The 17,261-nt window shown below is 42.2% G+C and overlaps 2 protein-coding genes across 2 annotated transcripts in view; both read right to left on the bottom strand.

Moving 5' to 3' along the window:
- cenpq (centromere protein Q) overlaps positions 1-6,459 on the bottom strand; it is a 50,379-nt gene extending 43,920 nt beyond the window's left edge. Inside the window, exons 1-2 of the mRNA XM_084326115.1 lie at positions 6,151-6,459; positions 2,335-2,401 (exon numbers count right to left, since the gene is read on the bottom strand). Coding sequence (XP_084182241.1) covers positions 2,335-2,401; positions 6,151-6,255 — 172 coding nt within the window. The 5' untranslated portion in view covers positions 6,256-6,459. The remainder of the gene's footprint in view (positions 1-2,334; positions 2,402-6,150) is intronic.
- Positions 6,460-7,421: 962 nt separating this feature from the next.
- On the bottom strand, positions 7,422-15,480 carry mrpl16 (mitochondrial ribosomal protein L16). The gene is made up of 5 exons (XM_084329154.1): positions 15,269-15,480; positions 14,330-14,401; positions 11,584-11,732; positions 9,279-9,572; positions 7,422-7,662 (listed from the first exon to the last, which is right to left on the bottom strand). Exons 1-5 carry the CDS (start codon positions 15,342-15,344, stop codon positions 7,471-7,473), a joined length of 783 nt encoding a protein of 260 aa, XP_084185280.1. The 5' UTR covers positions 15,345-15,480; the 3' UTR covers positions 7,422-7,470.
- Between the last annotated feature and the right edge of the window lie 1,781 nt (positions 15,481-17,261).

Here is a 17,261-nt window from a genome sequence, read left to right as displayed (position 1 = left end):
AAACCCTCAGCACGGAACTAGGCAAAATCTGCATATGGCTCGCTGATAACAAACTATCATTACACATGGGCAAAACAGAGTCCATTCTCTTCGGTTCAAATAACAAACTCAGCAAGACCGACGGCTTCTCAGTTACAGTGGGTGACAATATTGTCACAAGGAAAGACGAAATTACCTATCTGGGTTCCATCCTAGAGGCAAATCTTTCCTGTGACAAAATGGCATCCAATGTAATAAAAAAAGTCAACCAACGAACTAGATTCTTGTACCGGATCTCCTCTCTGGTAAACAAGAATACCCTGAGGACTCTGGCAGGAGCACTCATTCAAGGGTACTATGACTATGCGTGCACCTCATGGTACCAAAGCACCTCAAAGGCGCTTAAAACAAAATTACAAACATCACAAAACAAACTGGTCAGACTACTACTTGACCTGAACCCCAGAACCCACCTCACCCCTGCCCACTTTGCCAACCTAGGATGGCTTAGAGTAGACGACAGAGTACAGCAACTTGCAATAGGCCTGGTCTACAAGATACACTATACGACCGGGGTGCCCATGTACATGTCAAAATACTTCCCAAAGGTCAGTGAATACCACAACCACTACACCAGAGGAAGCTCAACAAATCATGTTAAACCCAGATTCGGCTCAAACAAGGGACTAAACACGTTTCGCAATTATGCCACAACAATGTGGAACGCCCTACCCAAAGCTGTAAAGGAATGTGAATCCCTGCCCACATTCAAAACCGCCCTTAAAGAGCACCTACGGGAGGCTGCAATTCGAAACTGGCCACCGTAAATGCCCAAAACCCCCACCACCTCCTAATAGACAGTCTCCTCCCCACCGCATGTATATATTCCCTCCCCGCCGTATGTATATTCCCCTCCCACCCACCCACCCCCTCCTAATGTACAGTCCCCTCCCCATCATATGTATATACTCTGTCAGGATCTAGGGGTAACAGTACTGTATATTTGAATACCGCCTATGTCACAAATGTATCAGTACTAAATACCTATATGTCCCTATGCCATAAATGTCATGTATGTTATGTATGTCATAAATGTCTATATGAATTGAAAATGGGGGACCCTGATGGAAACAAGACAAACGTCTTTCTCAGGTCTGCATCCCCTTAACAATTGTATGTATTGAGCCGTACTGTATTGTACCCATTCTGCAATCTGTTAAATAAAGTTTTCATTCATTCATTCATTCAAGTCGTGTGTTCTCTCACCTTTAGTCTTCTTTAGTGGGTTAAGTTGTGTGTTCTCTCACCTTTAGTCTTCTTTAGTGGGTTAAGTTGTGTGTTCTCTCACCTTTAGTCTTCTTTAGTGGGTTAAGTGGTGTGTTCTCTCACCTTTAGTGGGTTAAGTGGTGTGTTCTCTCACCTTTAGTCTTCTTTAGTGGGTTAAGTCGTGTGTTCTCTCACCTTTAGTCTTCTTTAGTGGGTTAAGTCGTGTGTTCTCTCACCTTTAGTCTTTAGTGGGTTAAGTCGTGTGTTCTCTCACCTTTAGTCTTCTTTAGTGGGTTAAGTCGTGTGTTCTCTCACCTTTAGTCTTTAGTGGGTTAAGTCGTGTGTTCTCTCACCTTTAGTCTTCTTTAGTGGGTTAAGTTGTGTGTTCTCTCACCTTTAGTCTTCTTTAGTGGGTTAAGTGGTGTGTTCTCTCACCTTTAGTGGGTTAAGTGGTGTGTTCTCTCACCTTTAGTCTTCTTTAGTGGGTTAAGTTGTGTGTTCTCTCACCTTTAGTGGGTTAAGTGGTGTGTTCTCTCACCTTTAGTGGGTTAAGTGGTGTGTTCTCTCACCTTTAGTCTTCTTTAGTGGGTTAAGTGGTGTGTTCTCTCACCTTCTTTAGTGGGTTAAGTCGTGTGTTCTCTCACCTTTAGTCTTCTTTAGTGGGTTAAGTCATGTGTTCTCTCACCTTTAGTCTTTAGTGGGTTAAGTCGTGTGTTCTCTCACCTTTAGTCTTCTTTAGTGGGTTAAGTCGTGTGTTCTCTCACCTTTAGTCTTCTTTAGTGGGTTAAGTTGTGTGTTCTCTCACCTTTAGTCTTCTTTAGTGGGTTAAGTCGTGTGTTCTCTCACCTTTAGTCTTTAGTGGGTTAAGTCGTGTGTTCTCTCACCTTTAGTCTTCTTTAGTGGGTTAAGTTGTGTGTTCTCTCACCTTTAGTCTTCTTTAGTGGGTTAAGTCGTGTGTTCTCTCACCTTTAGTCTTCTTTAGTGGGTTAAGTCGTGTGTTCTCTCACCTTTAGTCTTCTTTAGTGGGTTAAGTTGTGTGTTCTCTCACCTTTAGTCTTCTTTAGTGGGTTAAGTCGTGTGTTCTCTCACCTTTAGTCTTCTTTAGTGGGTTAAGTTGTGTGTTCTCGTCAGCACTCCTGGGCTCTGCCTCCCGCTCCTGAATCAGCACACGAGCAGACACACAAAAGCACTTAAATTACTTGCACACCACACAAGCACACTTACACTGCTGCTATTTATACTGATCATTTCTTTTTTTATCTGCTGTTTTTTTTACCTTGTATTGTTGTCTACAAAACTACAACGGTTGAGCCGGAAAAAACAAGCATCTCATGTTTTTATAAAATGTATGTACATTTCTACTTTTTCTCCTCCTTTTTTGTGATATTTCTCCCCATCCCAATTTTCCTCTCGTGCCAATTCTCCCTCCCCTGTCCCGATCGTTACTCGCATATGCCCCCCACTGGCTGGTTGTAGGAAGGATAGAAGCCTTGCATCACATGTCCCCTCCGATACATGTGGAGGCAGCCTGTCACATCTTTTCACCTGCCAGCCCAGTGCGGACTCTCATTTGGCGAGGAGTAACGTGTAGGAGGCTCACACTGCCCCCGCCATTTTTCCTGACTTTGCTGTGCAGGCGCCCCAACCAACCTGTAGGAGTCGCTGTTCACAACGACCAGACTACCACCCTTCGACTTCCCACCCGCTAACTAGGGCTGCACGATTTTGGGAAATAATCGAATTGCGATTTTTCTGACAGATATTGCGATTGCGATCAAATTTGCGATTATAATTATTTATATTTTTTTAGCAGCCCCACAGAGGTTCGCAATAAGTCTAAACTTCACAACACACAATCTAAAACCCCTTACCTCCCTCTCCCAACCCGATCTTGTATCTCAATGGGACTTCCTGGTTAAATAAATGTAAAAAAGAAAAATTTAAAAAAAAGAGATTTTTTTTTTTGCGATTTGATAATTGCATCATTCCAAATGGCGATTTCGATTTAAAATCGATTAATCGTGCATCCCTACCGCTAACTCTGCCAATTGAGTTAGTATGACGGCCGGCCCAAGCTGGAGGCAACGCCGACAGCCGGATCCGAACCCGTTGTCTCTTGCGTTGGTGACAAGCGCAATGTCCGCTGCGCCACCCAGCCGCCACCTCCTCCTCCTATTTTTCTGTATTTTTCTCCCATCCCAATTTAGTCGTTATGCCAATTCCCCCCTCCCCTTTCTGGTCATTGCGCGCATTTTCCCCCTACTTGCCGGTCTAGGGAGCCCTGAAGTCTATCACATGCTTCCTCCGATACATAGGAGACAGCCAGCAGCCTCTTTTCATCTGACAGCTGTAGAGAGCATCCTGACCGGAAACATCACTGCCTGGTATGGAAACAGCACGGCACAGGACAAGAAGGCCCTACAGAAAGTGGTGCGCTCAGCCGAGCGTACCACGGGTATTGCACTACCCCCCCTGCAGGTTCTATACAACAAGAGGTGCAAATCCAGAGCCTGCAGGATAATGAAAGACCCTCACCACCCCAATAACAGCCTGTTTCAGCTGCTGAGGTCAGGCAGACGCCTGCGAACCCCAGCTACTAGGACAGAGCGGCTTAGGCTCAGCTTCTTCCCCCAGGCCATCAGAGCCATGAACAATGAACATTGAGTGCTCAGAACATTGAACTGTCCACACACAAGCACACATGAACACACACACGACACGCACACTGTGCACGCTCACACACGAGCAGCCACTTAACACTTTAACATGAGCGGGCACACACTCATGTCGCACACACGCACACTTATGGCCAAAGGAAAGGACACTTTAAATTAGAATAACAGGAACAGTGTATTGCACTACCAAAGCTAACTAGCATGTCACACATGCTCTGTAAATAACTATGTACAGATACCGAGATGTCACTCCATGTTACCTGCTACCTGTTACTGCACAATGTTGTTTCTTCTTTTGATTCTATTATATGTACCACTGTATTGCACATCGTTGCGGGCAAGACCACCCGCATTTCATTGTATACCTGTATGCCGTGACAATTAAAACTCTTGACTTGACTTGACTTGACTTGACAGCGCGGACTCTCATTGGTGAAGTGTAACGCGTGGGAGGATCACACTACCTTCACCAGTTCCTTCCCTTGCTGTGCAGGTGCCCTGACCAACCTGTAGGAGTCGCTGTTTACAATGACCAGGATACCACCCACCGGCTTCCCACCCGCTGACACTGCCAATTGTGTCAGTATGACAACCGGCCAAGCCAGAGGCACTGCTCACTGCTCACAGCCGGATTCAATACCAGTGTCTCTGCGGTGGTAGACAGACGCTTAGTCCGCTGCGCTACCCGGCCGCCCTTGTATGTACATTTCTGTACACAATGTGTGACAATAAAACAATCTGAATCTGAGTCTGAAACATAACCAGGGGCAGATGTTGAAGGATGCAATTTTAAGATAAGATATTCCTTTATTGATCCCCTTAGGGACATTCGGACGTCATAGCAGAATGGGGAAGGGGGGGTACAGGTATGGGTAATAGAAGAAAGACATAAATATTGGCAATAATTAACCAGGGATTTTGGATTTGAACCAGGGACGGGAGAAAGAAAATCACTTAACATAAAGCTGCAATAATTGCAGAAGGTCAGAAGGTTTCAGAGCCACGGCATCCAAGTCAAACATCCCAGCGCTGCTATTGGCCAGTGAGTCCTTCCATCATTTCTACTCTATGATGACATAGGCGATTTTCGATTAATATTCGAATAGTTCCCAGTGACTAACGAATAGTAATTTTGTGAGTTTTACCCATCCCTACATTTTATGGCCTCATAAAGTCGGAGCCCTATTCATCGTCTATGGAGACATCCCAGTTACATCACAGATTGGAGGGTTCTCTCTGATTTCAAGCTTTAGGAGAGAGTGGTGTGTGTTCACGAATACTGAACCAACTGTCCTGGAACACAGGAAGAACAATGGGTGTTTTTTCCCTTTAAGTCTGAAAATGTATACTGTACCTGTATGTATGTATGTATGTATGTATGTATGTATGTATGTATGTATGTATGTATGTATGTATGTATGTATGTATGTGATTCTGAGAGCCAGCAAATGGCCAATTTCTAGGATGTAGCTTCAGCTTTATAGATGGTTGTGTCAGGAAGAATTGTGAAATGGGTTTCATGTTGAAACAACGCAAGGCAATATATAACTGCAGGGCTTCCCCTAAAGGGTATAGGGGCGTAGCACCACTATGACAACGTGGCAGCGCCACCATGTGTTTAAAAAAATATAAGGTTTTTGTTTTTCTTTATTTTGTAGTGAAAGCTTGGGGCTTAGAAACAGTCAAACAGACACATCATTGTCTAATTTATCTGCCCTGTGTTCCACTGTAAACTATATGATCATAAAAATACTGTGGTTTTTTGACAACTTGAACATTTCTGAGAAAAGTAATGATAGCCATGATACATTTCTGTGCATAACTCCAATATTAGTGCGCTTTGAACAGTGGAGAGCTCTGGCAGCCTTATTTTGAGCTATTTGTGTGTTTTTGCTGCTGATGACCATAATGACCGGACAGTACTCGCAATTATGCCACATCAATGTGGAACGCCCTACCCAAAGCTGTAAAGGAATGTGAATCACTACCCACTTTCAAAACCACTCTCAAAGAACACCTACGGGAGACTGCAATTCGAAACTGGCCCCTGTAAATGTCCTAACCCAACCCCCTCCAATGTACAGTAAATGACCCAAGTATGGTTTTGTCAATATTCCAATATACAGTTTTGCTTGTACAGTTGTACAGTGTGGTTGGTGTTAAAATTCTTTGTGCATTTTCTTGTCACAGCTATGCTCCTTCCTATTTTTGTTATCGCCAGTGCACCCACCTGGAGCTCTACTGTGTGTTGACTGGTTCCACTGGACCTCTTCCTGCCTTTAGGCGCTTTGGACGGAATCCGGGCAGAACCCCGTACTGGCTTGACTGGCTTCATGTCTAACGTTACTCTGACTTTAAGAGTAAAACTAGCTTTGATATCGTTACAATGTGCAAATGATTATATCCGATTCCTAAGCTAACATAACGATAGTTCGCTTAGGGACGACAATAAGTTAAACGCACAACTAAACGCAAAATTGGCCAAAGTCGATGTTCTTCGTCAAAGATGTGTAGCCATGGAGCTACTATGCTGTGTTGCTCAAACGAGTTTCGCGGGAGCAAACGCTTTGGAAAAACTGCGCATGCGTGATACGGTGACTTGTCCTCAATGAGCAGCCATGATAGGAAGGATAATTCTGCAGTTCTAAATTATTGATATTCTTTTTAATGTGGATCATTCTCAAACAAACCAATTAGATCTAGTGAATGTAGTGACACTTACACATATACTTACTTATATATATATATACTGTAACACTATTTATTTATTTGAATGTAATATTTTGTTCCCATCTTGCGTTGTATGTTAAGGTGCAGTAGGCAATTTCAGAGAAATTAGGAAGAGTGAGTTTACAGTATATGTCCAGCAGAAATAGAGCAAGCTCTGCATCACTTTAAGTCCCGCACCACAACAAAGGTTTTCTACAGACTGCCAGAGGCACCAGCACCTTCAAGCTGGATCTTTCTAGCACCTTTGACTATATCCATAAAACTATACCAGAGGAGAACTTGAAATAGAAATATATTTATCAACATTTTACTGTATATTTTAGAATCTATATACATATTTTAGAATGTATATCTTTGATTGTGTATTCTTATTTTTGACTCCCTAAATGTTTATTCTGAGCGATCTGTGGTGCTGAATTTCCCTCTGGATTTAAGTACTTCTATTCTATTCTATTAATAATTAAAAAATATATATATATTTCCCAAACTCTGATCAGCATTAAGATATTAAGATAATAAGACGTGTATAAAGTTTATTTGAAGACATTTGAATGATATCTTCATCCTAAGACCAAGCAATGGTGCCTTTGGGTGAGAGAGAACTTTACATTTGGAATTCTAACGTTAACACTCTCAAAAACTAGACGTACATTTTCCTTTTCAATTTCAATACCATTTAATGGAACATCCTGACGTGGTCATTAAATTATACATACAATATTCATACATCACATTTAACATATGGACATAATATTGTAAAGAGAAACAGAATACAATTTTATTTTTTTAATAATAAAGAAAAAAACGCCCACTCCTAAAATCACACCCTGGTAGGGAAGAAGAATCTCCCCGTGTAGCGTCCGTGGTTGTGCAGGTCAAAGGGGCTCAGGACCTTCCTGATACCCAGCATGTTGTTCTGGGCGATCTGTTTGAAGGTCCATGGGTTCTGGTTGTTCTGCTCCCTCTCCTCCTGCTTCTTCTGCATGGCCGCCAGGCTCTCTCTGCTCACCACCTGCAGGAACAACAAAGTGATTAAAGGAACACGCCAACATTTTGGGAAATTAGCTTACCGTCTTCTCCAGAGAGAGACAAGAAGATGGATACCAGTTTCCTCTCTGTGCGTTCAGTAGAAAGCTAGCTGGCTGCACGTTAGCCTAGCTTAGCACAATGAATGGAAGCGGACATGACCGGTTAGCCTAGGCATTGTCCAACTAACACCTCTCCTGAAGGCTAACCGACACCGTCCGCTTCCATTCATTGTGCTAAGCTAGGCTAACGTGCAGCCAGATAGCTTTCTACTGAACGCACAGACCATCTTCTTGTCTCCCAAAATGTTGACATGTTCCTGTAAGTGTTGTTCTTACACATGTTTTTACAAAATCAACACGTTTTGTTTTTTTATTAACACATCCACCGCCGGAAACGGCTTACGACGTGTTTCAAGGTCATGCTAATTCCGCCAATCCACGGCGTACGACGTTATTGAGATCATATTTAATTTTTTCGCCATGGTATTCATAATTCCCTCACCGAGCCTGGTCTGATACAGTGGGAGCCTGCACAACAGTGCAACGCTTCAATACCGCCGCCTGGTGGATGATCGGGCGAGTTACCAAACCGGAAATGGATCGAGTCAATCTCCGTGCATCTGGGAAATGCGTCCGGCAGTCACATATTGTTGTGGGACTCTAGACACACATCCGTGTATATGGATCGCTGCCATAACTCAATAATCGATATGATTTGGGCGTTTATTTCGCCATACAAACCGGAAATGGATCTAGTCGATCCACGTCAAATAAGTGGGATCTTTTTCCTCCAGTCTCATCGGCGAACGGTAAGAGGACAGTAACGTTACTTTCAGCGTGATTGTTTATTATTATTAATGCAAACTGCTCTGATCAATATATCACCCATACTACATAAAGCATTTACTGACGATCACGGAATTATAAACGACCCCCCCCCCCCGCCCCCGTTCATCCGCGCATGATGAGTCATAACGTTTAGGATCGTATTCAGTTGGATTTTTTAATATAGCGTGTATCACAAATAAACTGCAATCGATAATCTATATTATGCGTTTAGGCCTATAACTAGCGTTCTAGGAATTACTGCAGAAAACGATAAAAACATATTTATATTCTAGACGGTATTTTCGTATAAATCTATGAATGAAAAAGTATAACGTTCCTACATCCTGAACGATAGATAATCGATGTTGAATGGGCCATAGTAATGTTTTATTTTAAATTCTAGCACGTTCCATACAAGCTCTCGCCAGACGCACCAATCTCCCGGTAGCCCCGAAAAAAACAATGAATTGAATAAAAAAACATTTAATATATTTAATATTATTTCATCTCCCGACAGCCGGGCTAATACCCCACAGATACCCTAATATTGTATTTATGACTGAATAAAACTACTACTAAAACTAAAACTAAGTGATGGATAATGTCTAGTCATAGAGTAGATGAAGGGATAATGATGTATAATAATAAGCTGCATGAACACAGTCATTACACCTCAGTCCTCAAACCATTTACACAGATACAAAGATCTGTGGTCTGTGTGAGATGGGGAAGCCAGCTCTACACAGTATGCAAAGGAAACGTGTCGCCTCACCTTGGCAGGAAACGGAAGCTTCTTTGCCACTTCCGTCAAGAAGGGCTCCACCTCCGCCAGCTCCAGCTTCCCGCCCACCTCCACGATGAGACGTCCGCAGCGCACAGGTGTCACGTATTTGTCTATGGCGCCTTTACCCCCGCCCATGCGCATGCCCAGGCCTTTGCGGGTGATGGGCTTGTACGGGGCATTGAAGCGCCACAGGGCGAACGTGGTCCGGGGGTCCATCTTGCGGTTGATGGTGAGACGCATCATCTCCATGTGGCCATAATGCAGGTAGCCTCCTCCCAGGGCCTGAGGAAAACCAAGCAAGAGGGAGGAATCACATGCTGCAATGGTCAAAAGAAGCCCAAAATAAAACTGGAAAATCAATCAAAACGGACCAAATAAAATCAAGTAGCTTCAAACTAAAGTGTGTTTTATGACCATGTAACAGGGAAGACTCAGGTTTTAAACTGTGCGAGTCAATATTTATATTGTTATTACCGGCATTGCTTTTACCCTTTTTCTTATTCTCTGCATTGCTTTTATTCTGTCTATTTTATGTATATTTTACAGCTGTAAAGCACTTTGAGCTGCAATTCTTGTATGAAAGGTGCTATACAAATAAAGTGTATTATTATTATTATTCTCTAGCTACTCAGAGTATTCCATTACAGACATAATGGTCACCGAACAACAGGCACTTACATTAATGTTCAAAATCTCAAAATTGTGCATCTTTAATGATAATCACCTCATAGTGATTTCTATGTAAAGATATAGTAGAGTAATGGTGTCCTGATCAGAGAATGACATCACACTCCCTCTGTGTGTGTTATCCGAGCTTCTCTGGTCTGGCCACAGCTGTGAACCTGGTGCTCATCCCTGTGTTCATAAAGAGTGACCTCACACACGGCACTGTAAAAGCCAGATGGCAGAGTGCAGTGCGAAGCGTTCGGTTCACTAAAATATGTTTCTGACAACATTTTAGGCAAGAAATGGGACAAACTTGAAAGAGTTCACGCGATAAACCTGTTCAGATGAGGATCGGTGCTACTCAGATAAGGACCATATAGTCATTCAAAAAAAGGCACTAGAGATACGGATCATCTTTAGAAAAATATTTAAGTGTGCAAAAACAGTTCAACACAACAGATCCATGTGCCCCAGTGCATTCCTTTTTGAGAAATAGGATTATGCAATTACTGAATCTTAATTTCTATTTGATCTGCAACACCTAGGTTGACAGTTTGATCTGAATTTCGTGAGCCATGTGTGTTCCAGAGTGCGTGTGGGGAGGGGGGGAAACACGGCAGCTTTCTGACAACATTTTAGGGGAGAAATAGGATATGCAATTGCTGGATCTTAATTCATATTTGAGGTGTGAGGAAGGCGAAGGGGGGAGGTGTGACCGAAGAGCTCCTTTGTTTTTGGTCTGATGTTTATATAAAGGTCTACTTACCACAATGCCATACTGCAGTGTTTATATAAAGATCTACTTACCACAATGCCATACTGCAGTGTTTATATAAAGATCTACTTACCACAATGCCATACTGCAGTGTTTATATAAAGATCTACTTACCACAATGCCATACTGCAGTGTTTATATAAAGGTCTACTTACCACAATGCCATACTGCAGTGTTTATATAAAGATCTACTTACCACAATGCCATACTGCAGTGTTTATATAAAGGTCTACTTACCACAATGCCATACTGCAGTGTTTATATAAAGATCTACTTACCACAATGCCATAGTGCAGTGTTTATATAAAGATCTACTTACCACAATGCCATACTGCAGTGTTTATATAAAGGTCTACTTACCACAATGCCATACTGCAGTGTTTATATAAAGGTCTACTTACCACAATGCCATACTGCAGTGTTTATATAAAGATCTACTTACCACAATGCCATACTGCAGTGTTTATATAAAGATCTACTTACCACAATGCCATACTGCAGTGTTTATATAAAGATCTACTTACCACAATGCCATACTGCAGTGTTTATATAAAGATCTACTTACCACAATGCCATACTGCAGTGTTTATATAAAGATCTACTTACCACAATGCCATACTGCAGTGTTTATATAAAGATCTACTTACCACAATGCCATACTGCAGTGTTTATATAAAGATCTACTTACCACAATGCCATACTGCAGTGTTTATATAAAGATCTACTTACCACAATGCCATACTGCAGTGTTTATATAAAGATCTACTTACCACAATGCCATACTGCAGTGTTTATATAAAGATCTACTTACCACAATGCCATACTGCAGTGTTTATATAAAGATCTACTTACCACAATGCCATACTGCCCCTCGGTGAAGGTGTTGGCCGTCTTAGATGGTCCCTGAATGTCACGGAGCTTCCTCATCTCCTTTGTGGCCTTCTTTAAGTTGGGCACCTTCAGCATGAACTTGAGTTTAGGCTTCTCTGGCAGCACCACATCTAGAGCCATTTAAAGGAAAACGCCAACATTATGGGAAATGCACTTATCATGTTCTCCAGAGTCAAGACAAGAAGATAGATCCAATTTCCAGTAGAAAGCTGGCTGCGAGCTAGCCTAAAACTCTGGGAGAGGTGTTTTTCGTCAACAGCTATAGGTTCAAGTTTCAAGTTTCAAGTTTCTTTAATAGTTGTCATACAGAAGTACAGAATACTTTTGTACAAAATGCTTCTTACTGTTGCGCTCCAGAGACTGTGCATGACAAGATAAGTATGAAATAAAAACATAGTAAAAATTAGAAGTAAAAAAAGAGGTCACAGTGTTCAGTTTAGACATATGTACAATGTTCGTAGACGTAGTTACCATACAATATACAATACTGTGCAGTGTACTAATATACAATACTATATAGTGCAAGGCATAAATGGACGAGGTGCAGTTTAGGTACAATTCACAGTAGGTGTACGAGTTGTAGTGCAAATCCTTTATCAATAAATATAAAGTGTAAGTGTGTTTGTGTGATCTAAAGTGTGGAGAGTGGGTGCTGCAGTGTGTTGTTTGTTTGAGTGAGTGTGTGCTTGTGGGTGTGTGTGCTGTGTGCATTTGATGGTTGTTGCATAGTGATTATTGTTCGTTTAGCGATTATTGTTCGTTTAGCAGCCTGATGGCCTGGGGATAGAAGCTCCTTCTGAGTCTTTCTGTGCTCGCCATAAGACTCCGGTATCGCTTGCCTGACGGCAGCAGTTCAAAGAGGCAGTTGTTCGGGTGGCTCGAGTCCTTAATAATTCTCTTAGCCTTCCCCTTGCACCGCTTGTTGTAAATGTTCTGGAGGGTGGGAAGCCCCCCTCTAATTGTGCGTTCGGCTGAACGTGTCACTCTTTGTAGTCTGCTACGGTCTTGTGCAGTGCTATTCCCAAACCAGGAGGTGATGTTGCCGGTCAGGATGCTCTCTATTGTACATGAGTAGAAGTTCCTAAGGATCTTCTGACTGACTTGGAACTTCCTTAGGCGCCTGAGGAAGTAGAGGCGTTGTCGTGCCTTCTTCACAACACTGTCAATGTGTGTGGTCCATGTCAAGTCCTCGGATATGTGGGCTCCGAGGTACTTGAAACTGTTCACTCTCTCAACTGGTGCCCCGTCGATGCTGAGGGGGCTGTAGTCCTTGACCCCCGACCTCCTGAAGTCCACAATCATCTCTTTTGTTTTGCTGACGTTCAGGGAGAGGCAGTTCTCCTGACACCACTGTGACAGGTTCTCTACCTCTTCCAGGTAGGCCCTTTCGTCGTTGGCAGAGATCAGGCCCACCACTACTGTGTCATCAGCAAATTTGATGATGGTGTTGTTGTTCCGCTGTGCTACGCAGTCATGTGTGTACAGGGAGTAGAGGAGGGGGCTCAGAACACAGCCCTGGGGGGCCCCTATGTTGAGCGTGATGGATGAGGAGGTGCAGTTGCCGGCTCTTACCACCTGGGGTCTGCCCGTCAGGAAGTCCAGGACCCACTGGCACAGGTCATAGTTCAAGCCCAGGTCCCTGAGCTTGGCTATGAGTTTGGAGGGGACTATGGTATTGAATGCTGAGCTGTAGTCGATGAACAGCATTCTCACATAGTTCCCCTTCCTCTTGTCCAGATGTGATGCTGCTGTGTGCAGCACATGGGCTATGGCGTCCTCCGTGGACCTGTTGGGGCGATATGCAAATTGCAGAGGGTCCAGGTTGATGGGGAGGGAGGAACAGATGTAGCCCTTCACTAGCTTCTCAAAGCACTTCATGGCTATGGAGGTGAGGGCTACAGGGCGGTAGTCGTTGAGGCAAGCGGGCGTAGATTTTTTGGGTACAGGGATGATGGTGGACTTCTTCAGACAGGTGGGGATGACGGCCTGTTCCAAGGACAGGTTGAAGATGTCAGTGAATACCGGGGCCAGTTGGTCGGCACAGACTTTTAGGACGCGGCCGGGGATGCCGTCCGGTCCTGCTGCCTTCCTGATATCCACTTTTTTAAAGATCCGTCTCACCTCATGCTCTGTTACCCTGAACACTGAGTCTCCATCAGCAGACCCCCCCCCCCCCCATTGCCGTGGTTTGTAGGCTGGTGTTGTTATTCACAGCCTCAAACCTCGCATAGAAGGTTGAGATCATTTGCTAAGGAGATGTCACTGTTCAGTTTGAGGGGGGTTCCTTTGTAGTCTGTCATTGTTCTGAGGCCCTGCCACATGCCTCTAGAGTCAGCCTGTTCAAACTGAAGTTCAACTTTATCCCTGTAACGCCGTTTTGCCTCTATTACTGCTCTCCTGACGTTGTAGGCTACGGCTAGTGGTCTGTATGCCATTGAGGCAATTTAGTCCATATGTAGCAATATGATTTCATGAAATAATTTCTTGTGAAATTGATGAAATTAAGAAATTATTATTTATATTATATATTATTAAATAAATAAATGTGTCCATATGAAACAAGGATAAATACCTTTAGAAGATGGGCTGATTTGTTATTTTAATTTCATACAGTCACATAATGTTACATTAGAGACATTTCTTTAGTACTTTGATAAAATTGTATGCATTGTGGAAGATTATGAATGCATTGAATGCACTACATTACCACTGTAGTCTGGAGGTACTTCATATGTCCTCAAGCCAGCAGTCAGAACCTTTATGTGTGTCTGCAGTTTACCTGGTAAAAAAAAAAAAAAAAAATTGTTTGACATAGTTAGTTTAACTTCATGTTATTTTTGTGATATTTGGCAGCGCATTAACAGCTGACGTTAACCGTATAAGTTATGGCGACACCATAAAAGACAGCAGGATGATGTCGACTTTAGATTAGATTTAAATGTATTGTTGTCATTATTTATTATTATTTATACTGCACAAGTACAGTACAACCAAAATAAGTTTGGCATGCAAATGTAACAGCAAAGTGCAACAGTAATATACAGGTGATTAAACTGGATATCAAATATATAAATTAATACTACTGAGTAATAGTGCTATCAGATGTATGTGCATAGTTGTAGTATTAATATGTACAGTGATACAGTTATAAAGACACTATGATAGTAAGTCATACTGGCCAGCAGCATAACTAGCAAGAGTAGGTAAGGGATATGTAAAGATATAGATATAGTCTACAGATATGTAAAAAAAAAAAAAAAAATTATATGCAGGTATGTACAGACAGATGTGGATACATATACGATAGAATAAATATACAGTATACAGCATTATTATACATCATACAGAGTTATGGGTTATATGGACGTGTTACTATAAGTAGGTATATAGAAGGATTATATGCAGGAATATTCAGACAGATATGGGTATACAGTACTGTATTGTACATGTACATGCTATCACAGTTATATGGGTAGAATATAGTTTGAGCTAGGTATATGATTGTAACGGATGGTACCGTGAAGCGCAGTCACGATGGACTTGAGATGTTGTGATGATTACTTACTATGATTACAGTGTAAAGCAGATGTAGAAAGCAGTAGGCAGGTATTAATACATGAGTATAGTTTTAAATAATGAACGTTACCTTGGAGCTGTACCGTTACAGCGGACCTACAGGTGCTGCTCCAGCCAGCGACGCCGGATTTCACCAAAGATATCATGGCTGCACCTCACGAGAGACACTATCAGGGCACTAAACACGACCCTTAAATGTTGTGTTTGATCAGAAAAAACATGCTCTAGTCTAGTCTACACAAGGTCGCTGCCACCATCACTGTTGGGACGTATCAACATCCGGTGTAGTGTACCAATTCTAGTCGTTCGTCTGGATACAAACAGCAGCATGTTTCATAGCAGATAGGTTCCTTTTGACGCACGTGGAACAACGAAAGCGCCCCCCTAGTGCCGTTTAGCTTCAATGATAGGTTATTACCCAAAAAGTTATAAATTATTATTATTATTATTATTATTATTATTATTATTATTATTATTATTATTATTATTATTATTATTATTATTATTGTTGTTGTTGTTGTTGTTGTTGTTGTTGTTGTTATTATTATTATTGTGCAAGGCTGCCGATGCATTACGTGCGCAGACACACACAAACACAACCACAGCACAGTCAGGACAATAAGATAAGATAAGATATTGATTGATTGATTGATTGAAAACTTTATTAACAGATTGCAGAATGGGTACAATACAGTACAGCTCAATACTTAAGGGGATGCAGACCAGAGAAAGACTTTCGTCTTGTTTACATCAGGGTCCCCCATTTTCAATTCATCAGGACATATATGACATACATGACATACAGATAGTCAGTACTGCTACATCTATACATTTATGACATACCAGATTTGCAAATACAGTACTGTTTGTGATACAGAAGGAGTCAAGAAAAGGGAGTATATACATTTGACGTAGAAACTGTACATTGGAGGAGGTTGGGTGGGGGGGGGGTTGGGTACATTGGGATATTGACAACCATACTGGGTAATTTACATTGGAGGTGGGTTGGGGGGGGGGGGGGCACACTGTATAAACAAGCAAAACTGTACATTGAGGGGGGGGGGAGACACTGTACAAACAAACAAAATTGTACATTGGACTATTGACAAAACCATACTAGGTAAATGACTGTACATTGGAGGGGGTTGGGTTAGGATATTTACAGGGGCCAGTTTTGAATTGCAGTCTCCCGTAGGTGTCCCTTGAGAGAGGTTTTGAAAGTGGGTAGTGATCCACATTCCTTTACAGCTTTGGGTAGGGCGTTCCACATTGATGTGGCATAATTGCGAAACGTGTTTAGTCCCTTATTTGAGCCGAATCTGGGTTTAACATGATTTGTGGAGCTCCCTCTGGTGTTGTGATCGTGGTATTCACTGACCTTTGGGAAGTATTTTGACATGTACATGGGTACCTTGGTCGTGTAGTGTATCTTGTAGACCAGGCCCATTGCAAGTTGCTGTACTCTGTCGTCTACCCTAAGCCATCCTAGGTTGTCAAAGTGGGCAGGGGTGAGGTGGGTTCTAGGAGTAAGGTCAAGCAGTAGTCTGACCAGTTTGTTTTGAGATGTTTGTAATTTTGTTTTTAGTGCCTTTGAGGTGCTTTGGTACCATGAGGTGCAAGCATAGTCGTAGTACCCTTGAATGAGTGCTCCTGCCAGAGTCTTCAGGGTATTCTTGTTTACCAGAGAGGAGATCCGGTACAAGAATCAAGTTCGTTGGTTGACTTTTTTTCACAGGAGAGATTAGCCTCTAGGATGGAACCCAGGTAGGTAATTTCATCTTTCCTTGTGACAATATTGTCACCCACTATAACCTTCTATAAAATGATAAAAATGACGCATTTACATGAATGAATGAATGAATGAAAACTTTATTAACAGATTGCAGAATGGGTACAGTATAGTACAGCTCAATACATACAATTGTTAAGGGGATGCAGATCAGAGAAAGACTTTCGTCTTGTTTACATCAGGGTCCCCCATTTTCAATTCATCGTAACATATATGACATACATGACATACAGATAGACAGTGACATACAGATAGACAGATAGACATAACAGCT

This window comes from Notolepis coatsorum (genome assembly GCF_963971535.1).
Source record: "Notolepis coatsorum genome assembly, chromosome: 1".
Lineage (NCBI taxonomy): Eukaryota > Metazoa > Chordata > Actinopteri > Aulopiformes > Paralepididae > Notolepis > Notolepis coatsorum.
This window is presented reverse-complemented; position numbering and strand designations above follow the sequence as displayed.

Bases quoted from the DNA above. Each gene is read 5' to 3' on its own strand.
- mrpl16 (XM_084329154.1), bottom strand. From the start codon at position 15,344: ATGATATCTTTGGTGAAATCCGGCGTCGCTGGCTGGAGCAGCACCTGT. The intron at 11,733-14,329 runs GTAATGTAGTGC...AAATGGCTCTAG, and splicing joins AGTACCTCCAGACTACAGTG to ATGTGGTGCTGCCAGAGAAG. The intron at 9,573-11,583 runs GTAAGTAGATCT...GGTTTTCCTCAG, and splicing joins AGGGGCAGTATGGCATTGTG to GCCCTGGGAGGAGGCTACCT.